A 23,856-nucleotide genomic window follows, 5' to 3' on the forward strand; every position below is an offset into this window, starting at 1 on the left:
TCGTCGTCGTCGTCGTCGTCTCTCTCTCTCTCTCTCTCTCTCTCTCTCTCTCTCTCTCTCTCTCTCTCTCTCTCTCTCTCTCTCTCTCTCTCTCTCGCATAGATGACGAAGGCGAGCTCCGGTGCATCCATGCCCGGAGACGACGAAGAAACTCTAATCGGATGGAGGAAAAAGCTCCGGTGAAATCGAGATCTATGTGCGTACACTATCGTCTGCTTCTCAATTCTTCAGATCTCACACAGGTAACTCATTTTTTTCTCTCATCCTTTGTTGCTCTGAACGCATTCGAATTTGTGTTGACAGATCGTGATTTGATCCGAATTGCAGCAAAATCGAATGGAGTTAAAGATTGCGAGAGTTCAAATTGCGACGAGTCTCCTGACCTTAAGATGCAGCAACAGCCTGACGACGGAGTTGAGGTTAAGGCGCCGCCGCCGCCGACCAGCATCCACCGCTAATTCATCAAAGGAGGTTAAGCACAACACTTGAGAAACTCCGTTGATGGAGCGACGTCTTTTCTCTCATCGTCAACGGCCAGATCTGATCTCCAATCTCATTGTTCTTGTTTGATTTTCCAATCGTCGAATTTGTTTACGCTATTTAGAGCTCTTGGATTTCATAGTCTATTATCAAGTGTTTGTGCTTGTTTTGGTGTATGAAAAGGTAATGATGAAATGAAACCACACAGATTTTCTTTTTTTCTTTTTTTTTGTTAATCCGTGTATCTATATAATTATGATGAATTATTTGGTTAGTGTTAGTAATGGTGGTGTGGATGTTTTAGATGTTCATAGTTGCAGCAACTTGATTTTCCAGATTTTTGGGTTAGTAGCAGCATTTAACGTAGTATTGGTGAAAGTAGCTCTTGGGATTGGAAGAGTAGGTTTTGGTGTTTGGTAGTAGCTTTTGTTGTGTTTGATAGTAGTTTTTGTTGTTACTAGTAGTAGTTTTTCTTGCCTGCAGTAGTAACTATTGGTTTGGGTAGTAGTAGCTATTGGTTCAGGTAGCAGTAGCTTTATTTGTTCGCGGTAGTAGCTTTATTTGTCGTCGTAGCTTTATTTACCGGTGGCAGTAGTTTTATTTGTCGGTGGTAATAGCTTTATTTTGTGATGGCAGTAGGTTTTGTTGTTGGTAGTAGTAGCTTTAGTTATCGGCAGTAGTAGCTTTTAGTTAGTAGTTTTTGTTGTTGGTTGTAACTTTTCTTTCTGATGGTAGTAGCTTTTGTCGCTAACAATAGTAGCTTTTCTTTCCGGTGGTAGTAGCTTTTATTTCCTGTGGTGGTTGTAGTAGCTTTTGTTGCCGGAAGTAGTAGCTTTTGTTGTCAGAAATAATAGCTTTTATTGCCGGCAGTAGTAGCTTTAATTACTAGCGGTAGTAGTTTTTGTTTATAGCATCAGTAGCTTTTGTTGCCAGAGGTAGTAGTTTTTGTTGCCGAAAGTAGTAGCTTTTGTTACCGGAAGTAGCAGCTTTTGTTACCGGAAGTAGTAGCTTTTGTTACCGGAAGTAGTAGCTTTTGTTACTGGCAGTAGTAGGTTTGATTGCTGACTGTAGTAGTTTTTGTTGCTAGCGGTAGTAGCTTTTGTTGCTAAAGGTAGTATCTTTTGTTGCAATAAATAGCTTTTGTTGTTGGTTGTAGTAGCTTTTGTAGGTAGGGATAGTAGCTTTTGTTGCCGGTTGTAGTAACTTTTGTTGTTAGTAGATTTTGTTTGCGGCAATAGTAGCTTTTGTTGCTGACAGTAGTAGCTTTTATTGCTGACGGTAGTAGCTTTTGTAGTAAGTGGTAGTAGCTTTTGTTGTTGGTTGTAATAGTTTTTATAGCTAAAGATAATAACTTTTGTTGCTAGAGGTAGTAGCTTTTGTAGTCGGTGGTAGTAGTTTTTCTAGCTAGGGATAATAGCTTTTCTTGCTGGCTGTAGTATCTGATCTTGCTGGCGGTAGTAGCTTTCGTAACTGTTGGAAACCTCGTCGGAAGTTGGCCGGAGACATCGCCGGAGGTCGGCCGGAGTCCGTCGGAGATCTTGCCGGAGGTCTATCGGAGACTTTTCCAGGAAGGAGGGTGGTTGTTGACTTTTTACATTAGTGGTATTTTTGTAAATATAAGAGAAAATCTAATTTTTTGGTTGGATGACAGTCTGTAATTTAGTTGAACTTCAATACCTTTATTTAAGCTTGGGTGGACTTATGTGGGTAAAAATATTTGGGTAGACCTTTATAGGATAAAATGTCTCAAAGTGAACTTCTATGTAATTGGCCTTTATTTATACTGTTAGATCTAAATCTAATGACTATAATTCAATAGTCATTCCACGTGTTTAAGTCTTTTGTAATAAAGCTGCTGTCATGACTGTGAAATCCACCCGAATTGGTCAGGTAAAACGTTGGGCAAAAATCAGCAACTAAATTGCTTAGGCAAGTATAGGGACCATACATGTCGTGATTGGTCCGACAAAACACTACCGTTGCATTGATGTTTGATGTTTTAGCAAAATCAGTCAATCAGTCACCAAATTCATTCATTGGTGCATATGCTCCAAGGAAAAACTCATTTCTAGCACTCTCAAGAATCTACCTCTGAAGTCTCACCCAGCCTCTGATATATTAGTCCCAGTATGAAATGGGCATGCGCGTTTTTCGGCATCTTCCCCCCAACGTGAACCATCCCTTGCCAGCAATGCCACCAACGGAGAGTAAAATGCTTAAACGTTACAAAGGGGTTAAACACAAATCCTAGAAGATCATAGCCATGCTTAGCAATTTCCAAGCAAAACTTCAATAACCAGATTTCCCTCTACTGTTGAATGTTACTACTGATTCATAATCATAAGATTGGTAGCCTAGACGACTACAATGCATGTGCGATTTGAATTCGAATATACACCTAATGTTCTACCTCATGTTTTAGCATAATTTTATCAGCATGCAATGATGCTCTCAAATCCGTTGTAGTCTAGTTGGTCAGGATATTCGGCTCTCACCCGAAAGACCCGGGTTCAAGTCCCGGCAACGGAATTTGTTTTTTTGTTTTTGTTTTCCCTCTCTCTTACTCTCTCCTAAATAAAACGACGTTGTTTTTGTTTTCCCTCTCTCTTACTCTCTCCTAAATAACACAACGTCGTAGCTGCCTGGGTTTATTGGCGGGAACAAAACCCCCAATTCTCGAATTTAGGGCTTCCAATTTTTCTTTTTGGGATCGAAAAAATGGAGAACCATAGCAGTAAGAAAACCACCGCCGGAGCCGTAGAAGAGAACATCTTGGCCATCCTCGACTCCACCGAATCCGACGACACTCACTACGCCAACGACGACAGTAAACCCCAAATCCCCCTTTTCGATTTCATTTGCTCATTTTTACTGATTTGATCGCCGTGTAAACGCTAAGGGTAGATAAAAGTTACCAACTGGAGTAATAGTAAATTTCGTTGATTAAAGTTTGAATCTTGGTTTCAGTTCTGTGTAGTTCTTGGATTGCAGTGTTGTGTTTTGTAAAGGTTATACATTTATTTGGTTATTAATGTAAATTGATGAACAGGAACTGCTTTCCTTGATGCCGTTCGTGCCGCTTCGCTTGTACCCGAAAATGGAACTGCACCTACCTAGTAGGCATTATCTTTTGTTGAATATAATTAGTAATTTTTGGATGTATAGAGTTTTGATAGTGTCTATGTTCCCGGTGGATTTATGTTTGGCGTCGATTTTGTTGGACAGTAAATGGTTTGAGTCAATCTTCGCTATCTTGAGGATTGGGAAGTCTCTTGAGCTGACTATGGCAAGTTTTAAGCTGTTGAATGAGTTGGATAAGGTGATGAGTTGCTCCCACTGAAGCTTTTATTTTCGATTTGTATAAATTGATGGTTCTGAAAAAGTCCCGTGGATACCTTTTTCAGTGTTTCCCTCGGGTCCATTTGTCTGCTGCTGTTGATAAACTCACATTAATCGTGGACAATGAGGTATTAGAGGTTTTAAAAGATTCATGTATGTTTGTTTCTGCAATGTTTGTTTAACTGACTTGTGTGCTATCATTATTGGTTTCCAATTTTGTTCTTGCTAGGCTTGGTCACCATTTGCTTTTAGCGAGAGAGAAGCTGCTAATAACCCTGGGGGATCAGTTGACTCCTTTGTAAGTTAGACTTGACCTGGACCTGTAGTTTATCTTATTTTGAAGTTCATGGACATGCAGTATGCTCACTATAACATTCTCTGTTTTTTTTCTTTCTTTTCATATCTTAGTTTGTACTTATGGGTACTCATGTATGTGCAGAAATTCCTTGGCCTGTTTGGTTTGATGACAACTTTTCATCTGTACTGTGTTTGTAGTTTGAAATTGTCTTTTTCAAGAACCTTTTTGCATAAGGAACCATTCATATTCAGTTATATTTTGGTCCATATCCCTATGGAGGAAAATGTATGAACTTTTTCCATGATGCAAATGTATCTTGTTTTCATGCCAGTATGAATTTTTTCCAGGTTTTCACATCAGTGAGCATCTTGTTTTATTTTCAGATTATTTAATTGTTTTTTTTTGTTTTTTTTTATATATCTACTTCTGTTGTGAGCTCTAATCGTAAAATTGATTCTGATAGTTTACCTATTGCCATTCCACCTTCATTGAAGTGTCTGTTGCCAACTTCAGGGTTTCCAACATCTGATAGAAAACCTTGCTGATGCAACTGCTGAACCAAACGTCCAAGCCTCAGACACAAAGGTTAGTTTAATACTTCAATTGCTGGGCCTGATCTTTTTGTTAGGATACAAGATAGAATAGGTATAAGGGAGGGGAAGGGAAGAGAAGAGATGATAAGGACAGGGAATATATCTTTTGTTTGGATTGTTTAGTGAAGAAAGCAAGTTTTATAATTGCAGACACTTGTGGAATAATGAATAGTTAAACACCGAGATATCAGTGTCTTTCTATGTTCAGATATTTCTATTTTGGAAGAATATAAAAAGTGGCCAAGAAGAGAAATGATGGCTCTCACTTCTCTGTCTTGATGGTTCGGAGACCAACAGGAGCTTTCATTCAGTTCATGATGATTTATATGTTCTCTTTCTTATTATTCAGTGCAAAATATTAAGCAAAGTTTTCGTCCTTTTTTTGGTATTTATTGACCTTGTTTCATTGTAGTCCCTAGGAAACATGTTGCTGTTTCAATACCTAGTTAATGTTCTCGAAGGAGATTTTCAACCTCGCAGCCATGTATATGCAGGTAATTTGAATTTTATCTATATTTTCTTAACTTACGGTTAGATGTGTTGAAGGGTTAAGTTGCTCATTATTGACTGCAGAAACTGCAAACTGGGTCCTTCTGAGAGAGTCTTTGCTCAACATGCTTTTGGTATTTCTCGCTTGACCCATGAATACTGATGACTAGTGAAGAATCAATTTTCTGTCACTGATACACTACATAGTTAATAGAATGTTTATACCATGATGCTTGCTCAAACTTAAATCACTTTTGAAGGTATCGCGGAAGATTAACTACAAAAATTTGATGAAGGATGTCATAGTCATTATGTGTAAGCTGTATCAAACCAATGCTGGATTCACTGATGATCTGATAAGTTCACAGAAGTCTATGGCACAACCAGCTAAATTTTTTGATACAGCTGCTACAATTGCTTTGCTTGAGATAGGAAATAATACCTGCATAGCCATGCAGAAGTTTTTAATAATGGTGAGCCCTTAACTAATTTATTAATGGATAGTTCGTAGTTGTGAATCAGTTTCACCATTGGCACTAATTTGGAATGTTCAGATTATGGAGCTTGACATGTCAAAGAAGACTGCAGATACCCGAGGGTCCACTACAAGGGCAGATGGTGTCAGGTATTCGTTTCTTTTCCTTGATATAATGAATTTTTCTGTTGCTTTTGTATGATCATCATTCATTAATTGGAAATCAATGTGCTATTGGGTTTGGTGCAGAACTCCTCTGCTGGAAATAGTTCTGGATGAGCTAACTTACGATGAGGATACCCTTGAGTCATTTCTTCAGGTTCTTATCTCTTTCCATTTTCCGGTTATGGTTTTTTCTGGTTCCGGATTCATATATAGTCTGAAGTGTATGTTCCAGTCAGTATCTTTGACAGGGAACATGTTTGATATCTCTTGTAAACTTTAATTGTGAGAGTTCTAGTTTTTATCACCATGATTTGGCAAAATCTGATGCTTTTTTGCTTATTTATGATAAGTTGGACACTATTTTTACTGCCACTTTTTAATGAGGTGCATTGCAGGTCTTCAATGAACCTAAATGGAAGCTTGAGATAATTGTGCAGTATTTGTGGAAATACATTGGTAAGGTGAGCTTTCAAAGCTATAGAAAACCAGTTATTTATCCAAATCAGCCAACAAAAGTCCTTCTGCTTTGTCATGACATGCTTTATTTACGGTGTTACCTTTTTTTGTTTACGTTTTCCAGAAGAATATTTGTCATTGTGGTTTGAAATTGTTGAAGTGCACTTTGTCCTGATTGATCATCATTTAACTTATCACACTCTGCATGTTGTAGCCTTCTGTTCGAAATTGTTGAAGTGCACTTTGTCCTGATTGATCATCATTTAACTTATCACACTATGCATGTTGTAGCCTTCTGTTCGAATTCGTAGATCAAATAGTCCTATAGATGACGCATCATTCAATGGAGCATTGAAGTGCTTTTCAAATCCCACCAGCACAAAAACCATCATAAAAAAGATTAGGCCAGAACTAGCTCAGTTGCTTTTAGCACATGGCCTTCAGGTGAATATTCGAGCTACTTTCAGAAATAAATTTGGCTTTCTATGGTGTGATGCGTCATTGTTTTCATTACATTCTTTATTGTGTATTTATGTGTATATGTCACCATGGTCATAGCAATCAACAGCCTAAAAATGGACTGCATGCTTTTTCTTAAAATCCTTACATGAGGATTTCTTTCTTATTTGATCTCACCTAGCTATGCCCCTAGCCTCCTAACTATGCATATACTAATATACTAATTCTTATTTATTTATTTATTTTTTTAAATTTTTTTTTTTGAGAAAGAACTATGCATATACTATGATTTGGTAACAAAGCGTAAATATAGATGTCTACGTAGTGCCTGTGTATTCTTTATAGAATTACATTTAATGACTTTTACATTGATAGTTTAACCTTTATCATAACATTGATCAAATATTTTGTTCTTTCTTTATCAGGCTCAGGTGTCCTTACCATGCAAACATGTTGAGGGCACCTCTATTTCCTGTGAAGAAAGAAGTAACAGTTCCCTCATTGAAGTATCTGAGAATGTAATATCTGCATTCAGAAATCTCAGGACTGCAGACAAGTAAGCTCAGAATTAGAATCGGATTATACTTGCTTGTGCTTGTTTGTTTGATTGTTTATTTTCAGTGACCTGTTACAATTCCTCTACGGTATATCAACTGTAGCTGGATACTTGGATAGCAACTTCAGTGCTTCTTGGTTTTTTTTTTTTTTTTTTTTTCCGATGAAAAGTGCTTCTTGTTCTTTTTAACCTTGTATTATTACATTCATGGTTTAGGAAAATGGAGATCTTGCCACTTGGAAAAGAAGCACTGTTTATGGCAGCTGCTATCATATCAGCACAGTCGTAGCATGCCGGAGGTATTTTGGTTCACAGTTGTGTACGTATACGATGCAGGGAAGAATGGATGATTCTGTAGGTTGGCTTCTTGTACTATTGATGTGCCAATATAAGGCAACAAGCTTGTTGTCCTTTCTCTATAGAAATTTTCTTTCCTGATATTCTTGCATTTTTTTCCGAAAAAAAAAATGCAGTGTTCAAATGGTAGGAATTAAGGAATACCAATGGAATGATGGCTAATGGTCATTGTGTTTTGTAAATGTACAATGGCTAATTGTGTTTTGTAAATGTTCAGTGCCCTATTTGCTTTAGCTATATTCAGGCCGCAGTTGCCTGGAGGATTATAAAACAGGATGATCATCTCTCTCTTTTCTATTCTATTTCATGTTGTTAGAAGACTGAGATATTCTTATTCAACTAAATCACTGCAGCCTTGGCTAACACAAGAAAAGATAACTCTGAAAATTTGAACATCTCCATCCACAAATTCTCAGAAAACATCATGATCCATATGATACAATTCCAAGTGTCATCAGCCATTGCTATTGATCTCAAAAATCTTAAATTATATTCCACACACTTGAATTCCGCTGTATTGCCAAGTATACATTGAATCAAAGCCAAGCCAACCAAATCACGATTCTTCAATGACACCATTTGAGTTCCTGCCAATGAGTGTTTACAAAATGAACTTACAAAGACTGATAAAATAGTTTCAATAGAGAGAAGCAGGGGGATACAGTACTCACTTAGGGGATGGTGAGTCGAATTGCATTGTAACTGGTCCATCATTTACCAGATTTACCTATAAACACAATGATTCATAATCCAAGTATCCGAAATTTTTATTTAACTATGAATCCAAATGGTTGATAATACAGAAAGTTCAGTAAACTCTTACCTTCATCATTGCTCCAAACACACCATCTACACAAGAAACACAGCCACTAATGGTGATCAATAAAACACTTCTGATAAGATTGGATGGATATGCAACTCACAAAAACTAACTAAGAAATGGTTCTTAACTTCCAAGTTCGGTGCAAGGTAAAGGAAGAAGATGGATTATTTCAGGAAGGAAACTTATCCTTTCCAATCTCTGATGACTAATTCATCTACTTCCTCTATCGGACAAAGTTGCGACATAAATTCTTTTTGATAATTCAAGACGCCTCGAGTCTAATGAGTTACATATCCAATTGAAAACATGCAATAGGCCAAGAACTCATGAAAAAGGAGCAAAATTTAACCTTTTATTGCATCCGGCTTGTAGGATTTTCTAAAGCTCTCAACCAGCGAAGCATAAAAGGGCTTTGCTTTATCCGGCGCCATGGCCACATGAAAATCAGGCTTGTTACCCTTCAAGGTTCCATACAATGTAAATTGACTCACTGTCAATCCAAAAGTACACAAAAAACCTTAAACCCCAACATCATAGTAAAACTTGCTTCGCCCCACAAAAGAACAAAACCCTTAGCTCCACCAACTACTTACCTAGTAAGACTTCATAGTTCCTCTGCATTACCTGCAAAGACAAAAACAAACTCAACCCAACTAACAAGTAACACAAACAGTTAAAGCAGTTAGAAAGTGAAAGGGTGAAACTACGTTTTGGTCCCATCCTCTGCCACTACTCTCATTTGTGAACAGCCGCATATTCAACACCTTCCGGCATCTGAAATTTTCATTAGCAAAATCAAAACTACTGAAGTCTTGTTAAGAGTGAATTGAAATGTAGAGGGATAGTGAGGCAGTACATGTACTCGGCATCGGAGACGGTATCGGACTCGTGAAGCCCGACAAGGACGAGAAGACCCGGCCCAATGGCCGAGACGGTGCGGCCTTCCACCTCGACGCTGGCGGAGGCGACTCGCTGGACGACGGCTCTCATGGCTCTGATGGGGAGAGCTCGATGTGGAGAGAGAGACGTGGGTTTGGGCCGTATAGTTGCAAAGTGGGGAAGCGTAGAGAGGCAGTAATACATGGTTTCGATCACACATTTTCTTCTTTTTCGGCTCCAATCAAGTAATAAGGCAGATTTTGTTTTTCGAGTAAATACACGATGATATTATGTGGATGGATGGACTAAAATTTATGAATTTATTGAACATATATAAGAGTCCCTGAATGCTCAAGATTGCATGTTTATTTACAGTTTTACACGTTTTATATAGAAGATTTTTTTTTCTTTCTCGAGAATATAAATCTTTAGCTATGTTCGCCGGTCACTAATATCGATCAAAAATTTATGTCTGTTTTCTAGCTCTTTAAACATTCATAAGGTCTTCCATATTCAACAAAACAACAATCAGAAACCAAAACAATGAAGTGTGAACCAAAGGAGAAGAAAACAATTTTCCTTATTAACTTTAATACTAATAAGGGTTTGTCTAACATACCATATGATATGACATACCTCTTGCAAATGTGTCTAACTGTATGACATATGAGAGCTTTTGAAGAGGTAGATAGTCATTATATGATCATTTAGTTGCTTCTTCAATCAATGATAGCCATACATTTTGTGAGGTATGTTATATCATATGGTATACTAGAATTTTCGTACTAATAAAACTTGGGGAATCATTTCTGAGAGTATCTTCGGTACACGGCGTGTATTTTCACATACATACATGAATGATCAGGATTAAAGGAAATAATATAGAAATATGATGGTCAAATATATGAATTGTTATGAACGGTTAAAATTATGTCGTATAAATATACGTCGTGCATACAAGAATTTCCAGTTATTTCTTCACTAACCGTGCTTCTCTAAATTCCAAAACGACGGCACATCGTTCTCAACAAGCACCAGTGGTCTAGTGGTAGAATAGTACCCTGCCACGGTACAGACCCGGGTTCGATTCCCGGCTGGTGCAAATTATTTTTGTTTTAGATATTTTCACAGCGTTTAAAACCTCTGCTGGATTCACCGATTCAGATGACCCTATTCTTTCTTCTTCAAATCTCCATTTGTTTTTCTTCTTTCAACTCAGTTTTGGCAACTTGAGCATACATCTCCAAAATGCGAAGAGCCTCAAGGATCATTACGTCATCAGCTTCAAACCTCCGCAACTCTGCTTCACCTAGTTTTGCTCTGCCCAGAAACTCCTTCACTACTTTGATTCAAAACCCAGAAAGGCAATCCCTTTCCGGTGGTTTTCTGAAATGGGGTTCGCTTGGTTCGGTTAGAGCTTCCAGTTTTGCTTCTGGGTTCTCGCCCTTGAAGCCCAAGCCCTTGGATTCCATTATCGACATTGATAGAGTAAGGGATCGCTCACCTGAAGACATTGCTTCGGCTTGGGATGATGTAAGCTTCAAGTTTCCTTGCTTTTCTGTGCCTCTAAATGACAAAGTTTATATCTTTGCGCTAGTTTTGAACTGGGTTTTGGTTGATTACACTAAAAGTTTGTGTCTTGCTACATTGATATTGATGCTAGTTTTGTTATAGACTTGAGTTTTAGTATATCAATGCTTTCAAGTTTTGTACTTTGGTGCAGTTTAGTCACTGTTTTATGTGTTGTCCTGGTACAATGGAATGTGTGTTAGAGAAATGGATGCTAATGAGCTAATGAGTAGTTCCTGGTTGCTTGATTACTATGTCGATTTTTATGTGTCACAGTTTGTTTGATTCAGTATCACTTGGGGAGAGGACATATTGGTGCATCAATGAAAGCGAGCCTGTATCACTTGTTGGAGCATAGAGCAGCAGATTGGTAAAACTGTTTTCATGATGCTTGATCTTGGTTTTCAGGTTTACTCTTTCTGTTGTGTTAACTTGTGTATCCTTGCAGCCGGTATTTCGTCATTCCTTTGTGGAGAGGGAGTGGTTATGTCACAATGTTTGCTCAAGGTTGGTCTCTAATCATTGTCTTGTATCATTTATGATTGTTCACTGCACAAAGGATTAAATTCAGTTATTTCTTAAGCCAATTTTCCTATGTTCTTTCGATTTGTTGTGTTTGAAAGATTATACAATCTGCTTCACACTTTTGATAGTATGGAGACTTATTTGTTCAATATCTGCTACTTGTTCTGATTATCACTGGTAGATCCTACGTTTGCTACTAAACAATGTAATTTTTTTTGTGAAAGCCATTTGCACCATACCAAATGTGGGGTAACCAATGCGTAAACTTCTGTGTATAGTTTATATCCTTGTTATGTTGTCAAAATGCTTAGGTAAGGCTTAGCTGTTGTAACATCTCAGGATGAGGGACATTGTGCCCTTGGTGGGAAATCATTGAGACGTGTCTTTCTAGTCTATTTATAAGTGTATGAATTACATAGATTCGAAATTCGCAGTGAAAATGGGGATTCATAGAGTAACAACCTAAATATTCAAAACAAAAGAATTGTTTATAAGAATTCAACAATGCCATTATCCCTGTGATGTATATTAATTTTCCTTTCAAACTTTCTTGCAGTGCAGATGCCACATATGATTTTCACTGGTCTTGAAGATTATAAGGCAAGAGGAACTCAAGCTACTCCCTACTTCACTATGACGTATTACAATGAATTTTCACAAAGCAAGGACATGGTGCTTATCCGAGGCGATGTTGTACTACCCAGCAAGCTCAGTGACTCAGAAGCAAAATGGCTTCTGGAGACCACCCAAACCTTCTATTTGAATGATGTCAGGTACAAGTTGGTTGAACGGTTCAACAAACAAACACATGATTTCGAATTCAAGGATGTCTTGCAAGCACTGGATATGCCGAATCTGTGATTTATCCAATAGAAAGGAATTTTCGCCTTATAGCAGTGATAGAAGTTTTTGATAATATCATTGACCATTCTGTTCGATGCACTGATCAACTAAGAAAGGGAGACTCACAAGGTGTAGCATTAGTGCATACCCTGGAAATTGTGATTCCTTTTCTTGTTTACTTGTAGATTGCTGATTTGCTGTTTTATACAGTAAGCTTGAGATTATGAGTTAGTTCCATCATTCATGCCTTTCTTCAGCTCTTGAGATTATGTTGCATTTAGGAGGAAAAGTTTTCTGTAGATACATCTTTTATCTTATTATCTTTTTATTAGTGTGCTCTGCAACTTGATTGAACAATCTATCTTGTCCAACAACTCTTTTGTAATTTATTCTTTTTCGTTTCAGACAAGTGTTATACATACAGTATTAGACAAACTATAGTCGCCATATATATCATTTCATTCTCTTGTCAGATGCAAAAAATTGGCTACAATTAGGGCAATAAAGCTCGATACCGTAAGAAGTGACCAAGAAAAGGGCTGTAATGTTCTGTTTGCTGACTGGGTCGTAACGGATTAGTTTTTAGACCTATAAAGCTTTAGGGATATAAAGCTTTAGGGATACGGTAAAATTGTTCAGGAAAAAAAAAAAAATTGCAAGACATTCTCTGAGATTTATATAAAAATATTACGACTACTATTACCCTTCAACACAAAACGCCGAAACGGTGACGTTTAAGGTAGGAAGCAGATAAACAGGCCCGTCAAAACCCGCGGCTTCTTGTTCATCTTCTTCATCCTCCAGTTCTTCCCCTCTCTCACACTCTCACTCCCAAAACCCAGTAGGTAAATCCAAACCCCTCTTCTCCCTCCCCCAAAATCAATTTTCCAAAATTCTACTATGACTTCTTCTCTATCTAATCTTATAATAATAACGAATTCAATTTTTTGTTCCCAATTTCGCCTCAGCTTCTCCTCCGAGCCCTAACAATGGCGGCTGACCCCTCCGACGAGGCCAAGCACATCGAGAAGCTCTACGAGTTCGGCGAGCGCCTCAATGAGTCCAAGGACAAGTCCCAGGTCCTCTTCAATTTTCGATTGGTTACCCTGAAATTTTCCAGTTTCTAGGGTTAGGGTTAGGGTTTCGGGTTTTGGAGTAATGGGGGTTTTTATTGTGTGTGGTTTCAGAACGTGGAGGACTACCAGGGGATTATAAGTGCGGCAAAGACGAGCATGAAGGCCAAGCAGCTCGCTGCACAGCTTATTCCCAGGTTCTTCAAGTTCTTCCCCGCGCTTTCGTCGCCGGCGATTGACACTCACCTTGATTTGATTGAAGAAGAAGAGCTTGGGGTTAGTTAATTTTGTATTGCACAGCTTAAATAGATGAAAATTTTCATTCATTGAGTTTGTAGTGACAGTAGGTGTTAGCTATCTGTACATGGTACCTGGAAAATTGTGGTATTATTGTTTGGAAAAAGTAGTTGTTGTGTGTTTAAACGGATGAGCAGCGACATAGTTGTAGATATGTGTATCATTATTGCTGGACTAACTGTCATTTTGGTTGTATGGATTGTGCAATTTGGTTCTATGTCTGACTTTTTGATCATTGTAATGTGCAGGTTCGAGTGCAAGCTATTCGGGGGCTTCCCCTTTTCTGCAAGGACACCCCTGAACACATCTCGAAGATTGTTGACATTCTTGTGCAACTCCTTCACGCTGGTAAACTTTTGTTTTTGTTCTTTGTGGTGGTTCGTGATCCAGGAATATATTGATTTCTTTATATAAATCTGATGTTTGTTTCTGATGATGCTTTTCAGATGAGTTTGTGGAGCGTGATGCTGTGCATAAGGCTCTTATGGCTCTTTTGAGGCAGGATGTGAAAGGTACATACCATCTGTTTCTGAATTACTGAAATGGTTTTTTTTTATTGAATAAATTGGATATAAGCCATGTCTTTTGATTGTAGAATGAAGTTCAAATGCATAGAGAAATGAAACACAATAATTTATACAAAATCTTCATGTTATATATAATTGAATACTGCAAGTAATGTATGCATGCTAATGGTGAATGATATGTAAGCATCATGTCTATTCAAGAGTGTCGTAAAACTTTTGTTGTCAGAATTATCATACTTGGCCCATAATACTATGTTAAATAACTCTGATCTTAATCTGGTAGCCTATGTTGCATTTTGAACTATTTTGGCCCAGGCGGCCAGTATTTCGGTCCAGGCGGCCAGTATTTCGGCTTAGGCCAAAATAGTTCAGAATGCAACTTAGGCTACCAGATTAAGATAAGAGTTGATTTACTAAGCTGCCTCGGCACGTTTTCCTGTCATACCCATCAATTGTGAGTGGACTGATATACTAATATTCAAGAGGCTTTCTATGGTGTGTGTGTGTTTCAACTTGTATTTCAGCGGGTAGATATCATATAGTCTCTAAACCTTACTTCAAACTATATTTAGCTTTATATTTGAAGAACATTTTAGGATAAAAATGTGACTATTTTATGGTTTCCCATTGAATATTTGTTTAGCTTAATCCACTTACTGTTGCGTTCCTGATTTATGAAAATTCTCAATAATTCTCTGTCGTGATATATCTCGCCTTCTTGAATGTGCAGCTTCTTTGACAGCCTTGTTCAAGCACATTGGAAGTGTTGATGAACCAAGCCAAGATGATATTATTCGTGAGAAAGTCCTAAGCTTCATCAGAGATAAGGTTAGAAGACAACTTTGAGTAATGCCCCAGTAGAATAGCATGAATGTTATCATGAATCTCGTTATGTTAACAAATGTTAAAAATTCTCAATTGTAGGTATTTCCTATTAAAGCTGAAGTTTTGAAGCCTCAGGAGGAAATGGAGAGGCATATTACTGACTTAATAAAAAAGGTGTGTTCATGTTTTTCAGTTAAGTACATGTGCAACTTTAGAGGTGCCATTTCTCTCCATAGTAGCGTGTGCAACTGTGCAAGTCACCTAGAGCTTTTGGTTGCCATGCTGTCAGTTCAGTATGATATATGGTTCTTTTTTCTTATGTTACCAAGTAGGAAAAAACCATGTGAAAATTATGATTCTTTTTACCATTCTTTTTTAAGGTAGTTGATGTATGACTAATTTGATGAGTTCAAATGCAGAGTTTAGAAGATGTAACTGGAGCAGAATTTAGAATGTTCATGGACTTCTTAAAAGGTTTGAGCATCTTTGGGGACAAAGCTCTGAAAGAACGGATGGTAGAACTTATTGGAATTATTGAAGGACAAGCTGATTTAGATGCTCAATTCAATGTAAGTTCTAGTTTAACTGTCTCGGTTTAAAGAATATGAAATGAAGTGGCTACAAAGCAAGTTCATCCTGCAATTTTTACTGCCAATAAGTAATGTGGAGCGAGTAATGTGCTACTTTGATTGACCAATAAACCTTAAGATGATTTCCCTTATTTTCTCATCCCCAAGTGAAAGGCATCAAATAAGACTTAGGACTAGGCAAATACCAAGACTTAGGATGATAAAGACTTGGCTGGAGGAAAGGCTCTTGATTTCTAATAAATCATACTACCCTGAATCACTAGAAGTGGTCGAAAACAAAAGTGAGGCTGATGGAAGTAACAGCGGCATATCTTAGAACCATGTCTATTCTACTTTCTCTTAAGATCATAGTTGGTTGTCTAAGTTGTATGTTTTTGTTAATCATTATGGTCTTTTAACAACTTCAGTGCAAAATGATTGGCATACAGGTTTCAGACGCAGACCATATTGACAGGTTGATATCTTGCCTATTTATGGCTCTGCCATTTATTGTGGTATGTCATCTGCTATCATGGAATTCTCCCTTTATTATTGTAGTTGATGTTTAATGTTTCCGAGAATAACCTTGTGTATTCAATTCATGTGTCTTATATAGAGAGGGGCATCAAGCAGCAAATTCCTCAACTATCTGAACAAACACATCCTTCCTGTTTCGGATAAGGTAACATCTACACTCTTTAACTTTTTGGTATACCCTTTGAGCATGCATGCTGCGTTTCTTGGATAACCAGTTTTTAATATAGTTTTCATAGATTGCACTGAAGGTAACATGCTTGTAGAGCAGTTTATTATGTATGCTAAATCTATGTATAACATGTGGAATATATAATAAACACGCACATTGATATAGTTTTTGTGTAATCAATTTTAGTATAACTTTCCCCTATATACTTCGTATAATGAACAAGAGGTTGTATTACTCTAGTGCTGGTCTTGTTTTGCCTCCTTTTACTTTGTGTTCTTGAATTCATACTCGATTACTGAAATAGAGTTGGATGTGCCGTTATTATCCATATCAAGCAAAATACTTTTTACATATACCTAAGTTCTTTTCTTATACTCTTCTTTTTTGCTACTCTTCAGTTACGAGTACGTAGATATGGAAATATGTTTGTATTTCAAATGTAGAGCAGATAATTATGTATGCTATATCTATTTGTTACATGTGGAATATATTGTACACACACGCGCATAGATATAGTTATATGTATAATCAATTTCACTATAAGGTTCCCCTATATACTTGGTATAATAAACAAGAGGTTGTTTTACTCTAGCGCTGGTATTGTTTTGTCTCCTTTTACTTGTGTTCTTAAATTCATACTCAATTATTTAAATGCACTTTAAAGTGCCGTTTTTCCATCTCAAGCCTAAAGTTTTTACATATACCTAAGTTCTTACCAATACTCTTCTTTTTTGCTACTCTTTAGTTATGAGTATGTAGAAGTGGCGCTAAATTCTGAAGTGAAACAAGGGAAAGTATGGTGAATAGGAATAGGAAAATTATATGACAAATATAGTAGTGTACCTTTAATGATAAAAATGTAACACATCTCAGTCTTTTTGTAGTGTTTTTTTTTGTAGAATACTTAATAGTGTTTCTACTGCTGTCTTTATGGTTTTTTCTTTTTGTCAAACCCAAGATGCCCATTCTCACATTTTTTTTTTCCATCAGCTTCCTGATGAACGAAGGCTAGATTTGCTCAAGGCCCTTGCAGAAGTTGCACCATTCACCACACCACAAGATTCACGTCAGATTCTTCCTTCTGTGGTTCAGCTGTTAAAGGTATTATAAAACTAGAACTTTGATCATTATGCTTCATTGCTTTTTGTCTATTATCAATTAATAATATTCTTTAGTTTAAAAAAAATTAAAAAATACATAAATAATATTCTTTTGTTCTCTTTTCAGAAAAACATGCCCCGGAGAAAGACTGGAGAGGAGTTCAATTTCACTTATGTCGAATGCTTGTTGTACACATTTCACCATCTTGCTCACAAGGTTTTGATTTATGGTCGACACTTTTTGTCAATACCTATGAATCAATCATTATCATGTCATTCTTACGTGATTGCTTTGTTGTATAGGTTCCAAATGCTACCAACAGTTTATGCGGTTACAAGATAGTAACTGGACAACCATCGGATAGGCTTGGTGAGGACTTCACAGAACAGTATAAGGAGTTCACAGAGAGGTATCTTCTCTTTCATATGTAGTTTATTGCATAGTCTAGGTTGTGCCATCCTTTATTTCATCCATTAAAAAGGATTGACCTTTAATTGTCATGTGGTTTATTCTTTTCAAATTTAGCCATACAAGTTGGCATATATTTGTTGTTGCACCTTTGTGTCTGAAACTGCTATTGGTTGATTCACAGGTTGAGTTACGTGGAGGAGTTAACTAGGGCTACCATGAAGAAATTAACACAGGGGATGGCCGAAAAGAACAAGGCGATGGCAGCTGCAAAATCTGATGAAGCAAAGGATACCATTGTGAGTAAATTATGAGGAGATTTCAGTGTGTTCTGGAGATTTTCTAATAGACATTATTTTAAAAAGTTTGTTTGATGGTGTGCAGAAAACTGAAAAGCAGAATACTACAACTGGGTTGCGAACCTGCAACAACATATTGGCAATGACAAAGGTGAATGGAATGATATGTCAGAGAATTTTGGGATACATAGTTACAAATACATGAACATTCTAACTAATCTTTGAATAATTTCATATTTTTAGGCACTGCATTCAAAAGCACCTTCGTTTATTGGTGACAAGAGCATCAACCTATCTTGGAAAGAAGTGCCAAAACCTGCTGTGACTTCAAGCACACCTGCCACAGGGTAAGAAGAATCTTTGTGAGCCATCTTTCTGGCTCTCCTTTTTCTTGGTATAAATATTCCCTTTATTCTGTGAATAGCTCTTGCATTTGTTCAACTTTGGGCTTTATTATTATTTTAAGAGAGGTTAGGATAAGACAACCTTTGTTATTGCTTCTGCCAACAGAAAATGAAACTTGAGTAAATTTTTCATTGCTTCTATATTGTATAAATCTGTTATGCACATATTTCTTTCATAACTTTGTCAAAACAACACCTTACTTCCCATCCCTTTGTTTTTTGTTTTCTTGATTTTTACCAGGTTACTGTGTGAACATTTTGCATTTCTGTGATTCTGTCTGAACTCTGATATGTCAGCCTTATGCTTTAGTGTTAAATCTTGAAGGGAAGTTGTAATGCATGTGGAAACAATTTTCCGAAGTATGCATATTTGAGGACTTCTTATATATTCTCAACTTGCTTAAACCTTTTGGTGCAGTGGAAAGCGACCTGGTAGTGCTGCCAATGGATCTGGCAATCCTTCAAAGAAGGGCCGTGGAGCTGGTGGAATACAACATCAGCTTGTTAATAGAGCATTTGAAGGGTTATCTCATGGTGGAAGGAGTGGCGGGACAAGGGGCAGAGGCAGAGGGTGGGGTGGACGTGGAAGAGGAAGGGGTTACAACAGATAGCTTTTGCTTGTGGTGCACTGAGATAAAGTTCAGGAATGGGGATGGGTGACAATCTGAGATATGGACCATAGGCTTACGTACATGAGTACTGATGATGTATTGATTTCTTCTCTTCGACTAGGAACAAGTTTTTGTTCCGTTCAGGAAGCTAATTTCTCTCTCAATTTGTGGTGCACTAAAACATTGCTTAATCTGTTCCTCTGAAGAATGGCTCGGGATTAGGCACGGAATTTGTCCTTCCAAAAAAAAAAGTGCAGCAGCCCTGCATCTTGTGCGTGCATCCCATTGAAGATTGACTTCAGAGGAACCGCGTATGATTCTGATAGTGTATGACTCAATGACTGTTGTTGGAGACCCTTGTGAGAGACTATGAAACCATAAGATACTGATAAACCTTGTTACTGTCTTGTTAATTTTTATTAGCACTTTAAAAACTTTAATTCATTAGTTCTTGCAAATTTTTTTATGCTTCAAGTATACAGTGAATTAGTGATATTGTCTGCATGGTGAATGTTATATTGTGAGAAAAACAATAGTGGGCCCTGTGGATATTTCCTTTGAAGCTTCATCAACCCCGGGGGGGGAGCCTATATGGCTTGGATTCAGCAAAGGACTGGTTAGAAATTAGAAATTTCAATCTACTTGGCGGGAACTTTTGCTTTGAATTATTTTGAAATTTATAACCATGTACAATCTAGGCTTTCAACTGTTTCTTTTATGTCTGTATGAGGCTGTATGTGAAATCTGGTATGTGGTATTTTGTACAGACATACAGCTGCAGATATATACTGGCAGACATGAGTGATGTGATTTTGTCCCGATCTCATGCTGGCCAAACTATCTGTATGCGTAAAATGAATCCTTGAGTTTCAAAATCAAGAAACATGGGGAAGGTTTTGAACAAGAGAAATGCGAGAAGAAAAAGGAAGAACACCCACATTCCTGTGACAGAACAGTGCAGCTCATTAAAATTAGGTCCAACTATAAAGCTCATATTTGTGGAAAGCGCATTTGCCATGTCCTTCCATAAATGACATGCCATAATGCAAAGTGAGAATTCGGTTGGAGAATATGTTAGTAGGTTTACATTCTTGTAAGACATAATCCCTTTGCTTATAACGTGTGAAGTCAAAATTTTTTTAGGTATAATCGTATGATTCGTATCAATTTAGAAATTTAATAAGTAAGCTCAGTATGAAATGAAACACAATTTTATACATGTTAACGAATGAGTTACATCAAAATAAAAGTACAGATCGAAAAACCTTTAGAAATCTTGAACTACGAAAATAAACATTACCCAATTTAGCGAACCCAAGGGTTGATCTTTGAAATTGGAAAGAAGCATTCGTACATAGGAAAAAAAAGAAGAAGAAGAAATATTTAAAAATGAAAAAAAGAAATGAAATATCTACCTATTTAAAAGACAAAGTAGGTTCGTCAATCCCCCGCGTCAATGTCAAGAATTTCACCGTCTTCCAAATCAAATCAAATCCTCTCCTCAAAGCCAAAACCCCCAACTCTCTCAAACCCTAAATTTCACAGCTTTCCACTTATGAATTAGCCTCCGATTCCCCAAAACCCCACACCACCATCACCATGTTCAGCTCAACCCAACACCCCCTTCTCCCTCCGACGCCGCATCCTCCCCGCTCCTCAGCACCTCCATCGCCGACAACCTCCTCCGCAGCCGCCGCCTCATCCGCCAGCCCCCGCGCCCCCTCCGCGGCGCCGCACGCTTCCTCCGCCGCGCCAGCGGCCGCCGCATGAGGCTTCGGGAGCCTTCCGTCCGGGTCCGCGAGTCCGCGGCGGAGCAGCTGGAGGAGCGCCAGAGTGATTGGGCCTACTCCAGGCCCATTGTGGTGCTTGACCTGCTCTGGAACGCCGTCCTGCTCGTGATTGCGCTCGCCGTGCTTTGGTTCAGCTATGAAGAGAGCCCTGAGGTTCCTCTGAGGGTGTGGATTGGCGGATACGCGCTGCAGTGCGCGGTGCATATGTTCTGCGTGGGGGTGGAGTGCACGCGGCGGAGGCGCGTGGGAGAGGTGGGGGAGGCGGCGGTGGCGGTGGAGGAAGGGAGTCCTCGGTGGGAGAGTTTCTCTGGTTCTGGGAGTGATGAGAGTGAAGATTACGGAATGGAGCAGAGTTTGGAATATAGTGCCACAAGGTTGAAGCTTTTCTTTCTTTAAAGCTTGAAATTTCGAAGTGGATACTAATTTTTAGTGTTGTATTAGTATGCTTATGGTTGTGTATGTGATGATAGAGTTACTGTTAGAAGACTTTCTTTGATTGTTTCGACTACAAAAGTGTAACATATTTATGATTGTGTTGATGGCAGTTTTGCAAAGAATTTGGAGTCTGCGAACACGATGTTTTCGTTTATCTGGTGGATTCTTGGGTTCTACTGGGTGACTGCTGGTGGTGAAAGTTTGACGACTGACTCTCCTCAATTATACTGGTTTGTTTCAGCTAACTACACCTTGCACATCTTTCTTCTGAACCATTTGTGAATGCCAGTCTGTTGTTTTGCTTACAACGAGATTGGGATGTTTTGCAGGATTACTATCACTTTTCTGGCTTTGGATGTTGTTTTTGTGGTGATTTGTGTTGCCGTTGCATCCCTCATTGGTATAGCTGTTTGCTTCTGTCTGCCATGCATCATTGCCATCTTATATGTCGTTACAGATCAGGTAGGTACTTATGAAAATGTTCGACTTTATTCTCCGTAGCATGTTGATGTTTCTGATAAGCTATTTGTTAGAGTTGATGAGATCTGCTGCAGTTGAAGATGAGGAGTTTGTTAGTTTTTGCTCTGTCTTATGGACATAGCCTTAGTTGTCTGTTCAAAATAACTATGGTTTGCAACACAAAGCAAATGAACTTGCCAAGGGTAGTGTAAAGTCAATGAGAATTTGTTGATATATTTCTTTTGTCTGGTGCAATTCAATGCAGTTAAACTTTTGAACAGAGAATATTGTCTATGTGCTATTGAAATTTTGAATCAAAAAATGTAATGGGAGGCATCATGCTGGATGTTGTTGCCTACCAGTGCTTTTCACCCTTTGAGATTGTTAGTGACTTTGTCTCTTTGTCAAATTTGGACTGACTAACTGAGGAATAGTCTGTATGTTGGGCCAACTGCCTAATTAGTTAATATTCAATGTTAGAGTCCTTGGTAAAATTTTATCAACAAAAGAGTCTCTACCTACTTTCAGGCTATTAAATATAGCACATGCCTAATTTCCTGGTCATGTTTTATTTAGGAAGGAGCAACTAAGGAAGAGATCGATCATTTGCCAAAGTACAAGTTCCGCAAGATATCTGATTTTGAGAAAGTTAATGGTGAAATCCAAGAGTCTTCTGGAGGAATTATGACCGAATGTGACACTGATGCACCAACGGAACATGCTCTCTCCCAAGAAGATGCTGTAAGTTTTCTGACAGATTTTAATTTTAATAGAAAATTTAACAACATGATTGTTCTTAGCATTTACAAAAGATTTCTAGGGCATATAACCAGTGTCTAGCTTGGTAGTTTTAGCACCATTAATAGATGTTTGAATGTGTATACCAGGATCATTGGCTTTTTTTTTGCATGCAATCTACTTTCCCCCTCACAATATACATCTGACATATGAAATCAGTTTGTGTATCACCCACAATGTATGGCATGAGATTTTCATTGATGAAGTCTGTCTATTGCACACTATCTCCCGGGCTTGGCATATGGTTGACAAGTCATTTGTATGTCTAGTAGGGTGAAACTTAATTTTCTTGTTCCCAATCAACAACCAAAAATTAAAATTCTATGAACAGAAGTGCTTATGATGTTACTCCTTGTGATAATGCTTAGGAATGCTGCATCTGCCTTTGTGCCTATGATGATGGAACTGAACTTCGTGAGCTTCCTTGCCGTCATCATTTTCACTGCACCTGCATAGACAAATGGTTACAAATCAACGCCACCTGCCCACTCTGCAAGTTTAACATTCTGAAGTCTGCTGGCCAGAGTAGCAGTGACGAGGTATGAAAACAAAGGCCTGTAAAATAGTTGTGACAAGAGTATATTTCCCCGCCGTATGTATATGATATATAGTGGACCATGAACAAGATTTCTCAAGAACCTGGGATCCATTTTGCCGGATGCATCATCAGGGTAGGCTTTGTTGCCATAGTATCTTCGGTATAGGTGCAGATTTTTGTAATATTGAATAAAAAGGTTTGTCATGTAATGCTTCTCATTTCAATATAAAAGCTACAAAAATAGCTATGCTTCTTCCTGTTTAATTCTTGGAGCTGTGTCATTGTGGTTGTATGAAGGATTGGAAGTTTGAAATACATATGTAATATCTTACTGTCTTGCATATAATTATAACCAAACGGAGAAGCACACTTATAAGCCAGCATACATATTGCCTGAGCAACTAGTAATAGTACATTTAGATGATGTTTTACTCCCAAGTCACTTGGTTAACTCTGGCCTCTAATTAATCCATAAGAAGCTTCTTTGAACTATTCTTGGCTAACACCAAAGCTCGTTAAGTTTTAAATGCCTTGGGATGCTTCTTGGTGATATAATTTCTTCAGCCAGATGGTAAGAGCTATTAGAAAACAGAAGGTGGAAGTAGCCCCGGATATCAAAAAGAGACCCCAAAAGCTCTTGAGGCTCAAGCTTTCGGGCATATCGGAAGTTGTATTGGTTGTACGGTTGTTTGGAGTCAACCGCTTATTTT

The 23,856-nt window shown here is 38.0% G+C and overlaps 5 protein-coding genes and 2 non-coding genes across 7 annotated transcripts; 6 read left to right on the top strand and 1 right to left on the bottom strand.

Annotated features, from left to right (window-relative positions):
* The first annotated feature begins 2,936 nt into the window (after positions 1 to 2,936).
* TRNAE-CUC lies at positions 2,937 to 3,009 on the top strand. Its single transcript has one exon. It is a non-coding gene; the product is annotated as a tRNA-Glu (tRNA).
* Positions 3,010 to 3,198: 189 nt separating this feature from the next.
* On the top strand, positions 3,199 to 7,599 carry LOC101306508. The gene is made up of 16 exons (XM_004295518.1): positions 3,199 to 3,307; positions 3,530 to 3,596; positions 3,706 to 3,799; positions 3,885 to 3,947; positions 4,049 to 4,117; positions 4,631 to 4,702; positions 5,123 to 5,204; positions 5,284 to 5,333; positions 5,460 to 5,672; positions 5,754 to 5,824; positions 5,924 to 5,993; positions 6,235 to 6,300; positions 6,587 to 6,739; positions 7,180 to 7,310; positions 7,376 to 7,447; positions 7,527 to 7,599. The coding sequence occupies exons 1-16, from the start codon at positions 3,199 to 3,201 to the stop codon at positions 7,597 to 7,599; spliced, it is 1,455 nt and encodes a 484-aa protein (XP_004295566.1).
* Positions 7,600 to 8,083: 484 nt separating this feature from the next.
* LOC101311448 (D-tyrosyl-tRNA(Tyr) deacylase-like) lies at positions 8,084 to 9,577 on the bottom strand. Its single transcript, XM_004293868.1, has 7 exons — positions 9,347 to 9,577; positions 9,198 to 9,264; positions 9,084 to 9,114; positions 8,840 to 8,980; positions 8,491 to 8,516; positions 8,339 to 8,394; positions 8,084 to 8,254 (listed from the first exon to the last, which is right to left on the bottom strand). The coding sequence occupies exons 1-7, from the start codon at positions 9,571 to 9,573 to the stop codon at positions 8,224 to 8,226; spliced, it is 579 nt and encodes a 192-aa protein (XP_004293916.1). The 5' UTR covers positions 9,574 to 9,577; the 3' UTR covers positions 8,084 to 8,223.
* An 823-nt stretch (positions 9,578 to 10,400) lies between these two features.
* TRNAG-GCC lies at positions 10,401 to 10,471 on the top strand. The gene has a single exon. It is a non-coding gene; the product is annotated as a tRNA-Gly (tRNA).
* A 64-nt stretch (positions 10,472 to 10,535) lies between these two features.
* Positions 10,536 to 12,574, top strand: LOC101311737 (ATP synthase mitochondrial F1 complex assembly factor 1-like). The gene is made up of 4 exons (XM_004293869.1): positions 10,536 to 10,902; positions 11,229 to 11,308; positions 11,387 to 11,445; positions 12,020 to 12,574. The coding sequence occupies exons 1-4, from the start codon at positions 10,618 to 10,620 to the stop codon at positions 12,322 to 12,324; spliced, it is 729 nt and encodes a 242-aa protein (XP_004293917.1). The 5' UTR covers positions 10,536 to 10,617; the 3' UTR covers positions 12,325 to 12,574.
* Positions 12,575 to 13,247: 673 nt separating this feature from the next.
* Positions 13,248 to 19,816, top strand: LOC101312032 (apoptosis inhibitor 5-like). Its single transcript, XM_004293870.1, has 16 exons — positions 13,248 to 13,385; positions 13,494 to 13,655; positions 13,925 to 14,024; positions 14,123 to 14,188; positions 14,934 to 15,031; positions 15,128 to 15,202; positions 15,448 to 15,597; positions 16,047 to 16,112; positions 16,214 to 16,279; positions 17,294 to 17,404; positions 17,531 to 17,620; positions 17,707 to 17,813; positions 17,997 to 18,111; positions 18,197 to 18,262; positions 18,355 to 18,458; positions 18,934 to 19,816. Exons 1-16 carry the CDS (start codon positions 13,296 to 13,298, stop codon positions 19,124 to 19,126), a joined length of 1,659 nt encoding a protein of 552 aa, XP_004293918.1. The 5' UTR covers positions 13,248 to 13,295; the 3' UTR covers positions 19,127 to 19,816.
* Positions 19,812 to 23,512, top strand: LOC101306802 (E3 ubiquitin-protein ligase At4g11680-like). Its single transcript, XM_004295519.1, has 6 exons — positions 19,812 to 19,873; positions 20,691 to 21,290; positions 21,462 to 21,581; positions 21,681 to 21,813; positions 22,387 to 22,551; positions 22,977 to 23,512. Exons 1-6 carry the CDS (start codon positions 19,812 to 19,814, stop codon positions 23,151 to 23,153), a joined length of 1,257 nt encoding a protein of 418 aa, XP_004295567.1. The 3' UTR covers positions 23,154 to 23,512.
* Positions 23,513 to 23,856: the final 344 nt, after the last annotated feature.

The sequence above is a fragment of the Fragaria vesca genome, linkage group LG3 (genome assembly GCF_000184155.1).
Source record: "Fragaria vesca subsp. vesca linkage group LG3, FraVesHawaii_1.0, whole genome shotgun sequence".
Taxonomy (NCBI): domain Eukaryota; kingdom Viridiplantae; phylum Streptophyta; class Magnoliopsida; order Rosales; family Rosaceae; genus Fragaria; species Fragaria vesca.

Excerpts from the sequence above, each read along its gene's own strand:
- LOC101306508 (XM_004295518.1), top strand. The coding sequence starts at position 3,199 with ATGGAGAACCATAGCAGTAAGAAAACCACCGCCGGAGCCGTAGAAGAG. Across the intron at positions 4,703-5,122 it reads TCCAAGCCTCAGACACAAAG|TCCCTAGGAAACATGTTGCT; the intron begins GTTAGTTTAATA and ends GTTTCATTGTAG. Across the intron at positions 5,334-5,459 it reads CTTTGCTCAACATGCTTTTG|GTATCGCGGAAGATTAACTA; the intron begins GTATTTCTCGCT and ends TCACTTTTGAAG.
- LOC101311448 (XM_004293868.1), bottom strand. The coding sequence starts at position 9,573 with ATGTATTACTGCCTCTCTACGCTTCCCCACTTTGCAACTATACGGCCC. Across the intron at positions 8,981-9,083 it reads GAACTATGAAGTCTTACTAG|TGAGTCAATTTACATTGTAT; the intron begins GTAAGTAGTTGG and ends TTGGATTGACAG. Across the intron at positions 8,517-8,839 it reads CAAGCCGGATGCAATAAAAG|ATGGTGTGTTTGGAGCAATG; the intron begins GTTAAATTTTGC and ends TTTCTTGTGTAG.
- LOC101311737 (XM_004293869.1), top strand. The coding sequence starts at position 10,618 with ATGCGAAGAGCCTCAAGGATCATTACGTCATCAGCTTCAAACCTCCGC. Across the intron at positions 10,903-11,228 it reads TTGCTTCGGCTTGGGATGAT|TATCACTTGGGGAGAGGACA; the intron begins GTAAGCTTCAAG and ends TGTTTGATTCAG. Across the intron at positions 11,309-11,386 it reads GAGCATAGAGCAGCAGATTG|CCGGTATTTCGTCATTCCTT; the intron begins GTAAAACTGTTT and ends GTATCCTTGCAG.
- LOC101312032 (XM_004293870.1), top strand. The coding sequence starts at position 13,296 with ATGGCGGCTGACCCCTCCGACGAGGCCAAGCACATCGAGAAGCTCTAC. Across the intron at positions 14,025-14,122 it reads TGTGCAACTCCTTCACGCTG|ATGAGTTTGTGGAGCGTGAT; the intron begins GTAAACTTTTGT and ends GATGCTTTTCAG. Across the intron at positions 17,814-17,996 it reads TATAAGGAGTTCACAGAGAG|GTTGAGTTACGTGGAGGAGT; the intron begins GTATCTTCTCTT and ends GTTGATTCACAG.
- LOC101306802 (XM_004295519.1), top strand. The coding sequence starts at position 19,812 with ATGTACAATCTAGGCTTTCAACTGTTTCTTTTATGTCTGTATGAGGCT. Across the intron at positions 21,291-21,461 it reads TTGGAATATAGTGCCACAAG|TTTTGCAAAGAATTTGGAGT; the intron begins GTTGAAGCTTTT and ends TGTTGATGGCAG. Across the intron at positions 21,814-22,386 it reads TATATGTCGTTACAGATCAG|GAAGGAGCAACTAAGGAAGA; the intron begins GTAGGTACTTAT and ends TGTTTTATTTAG.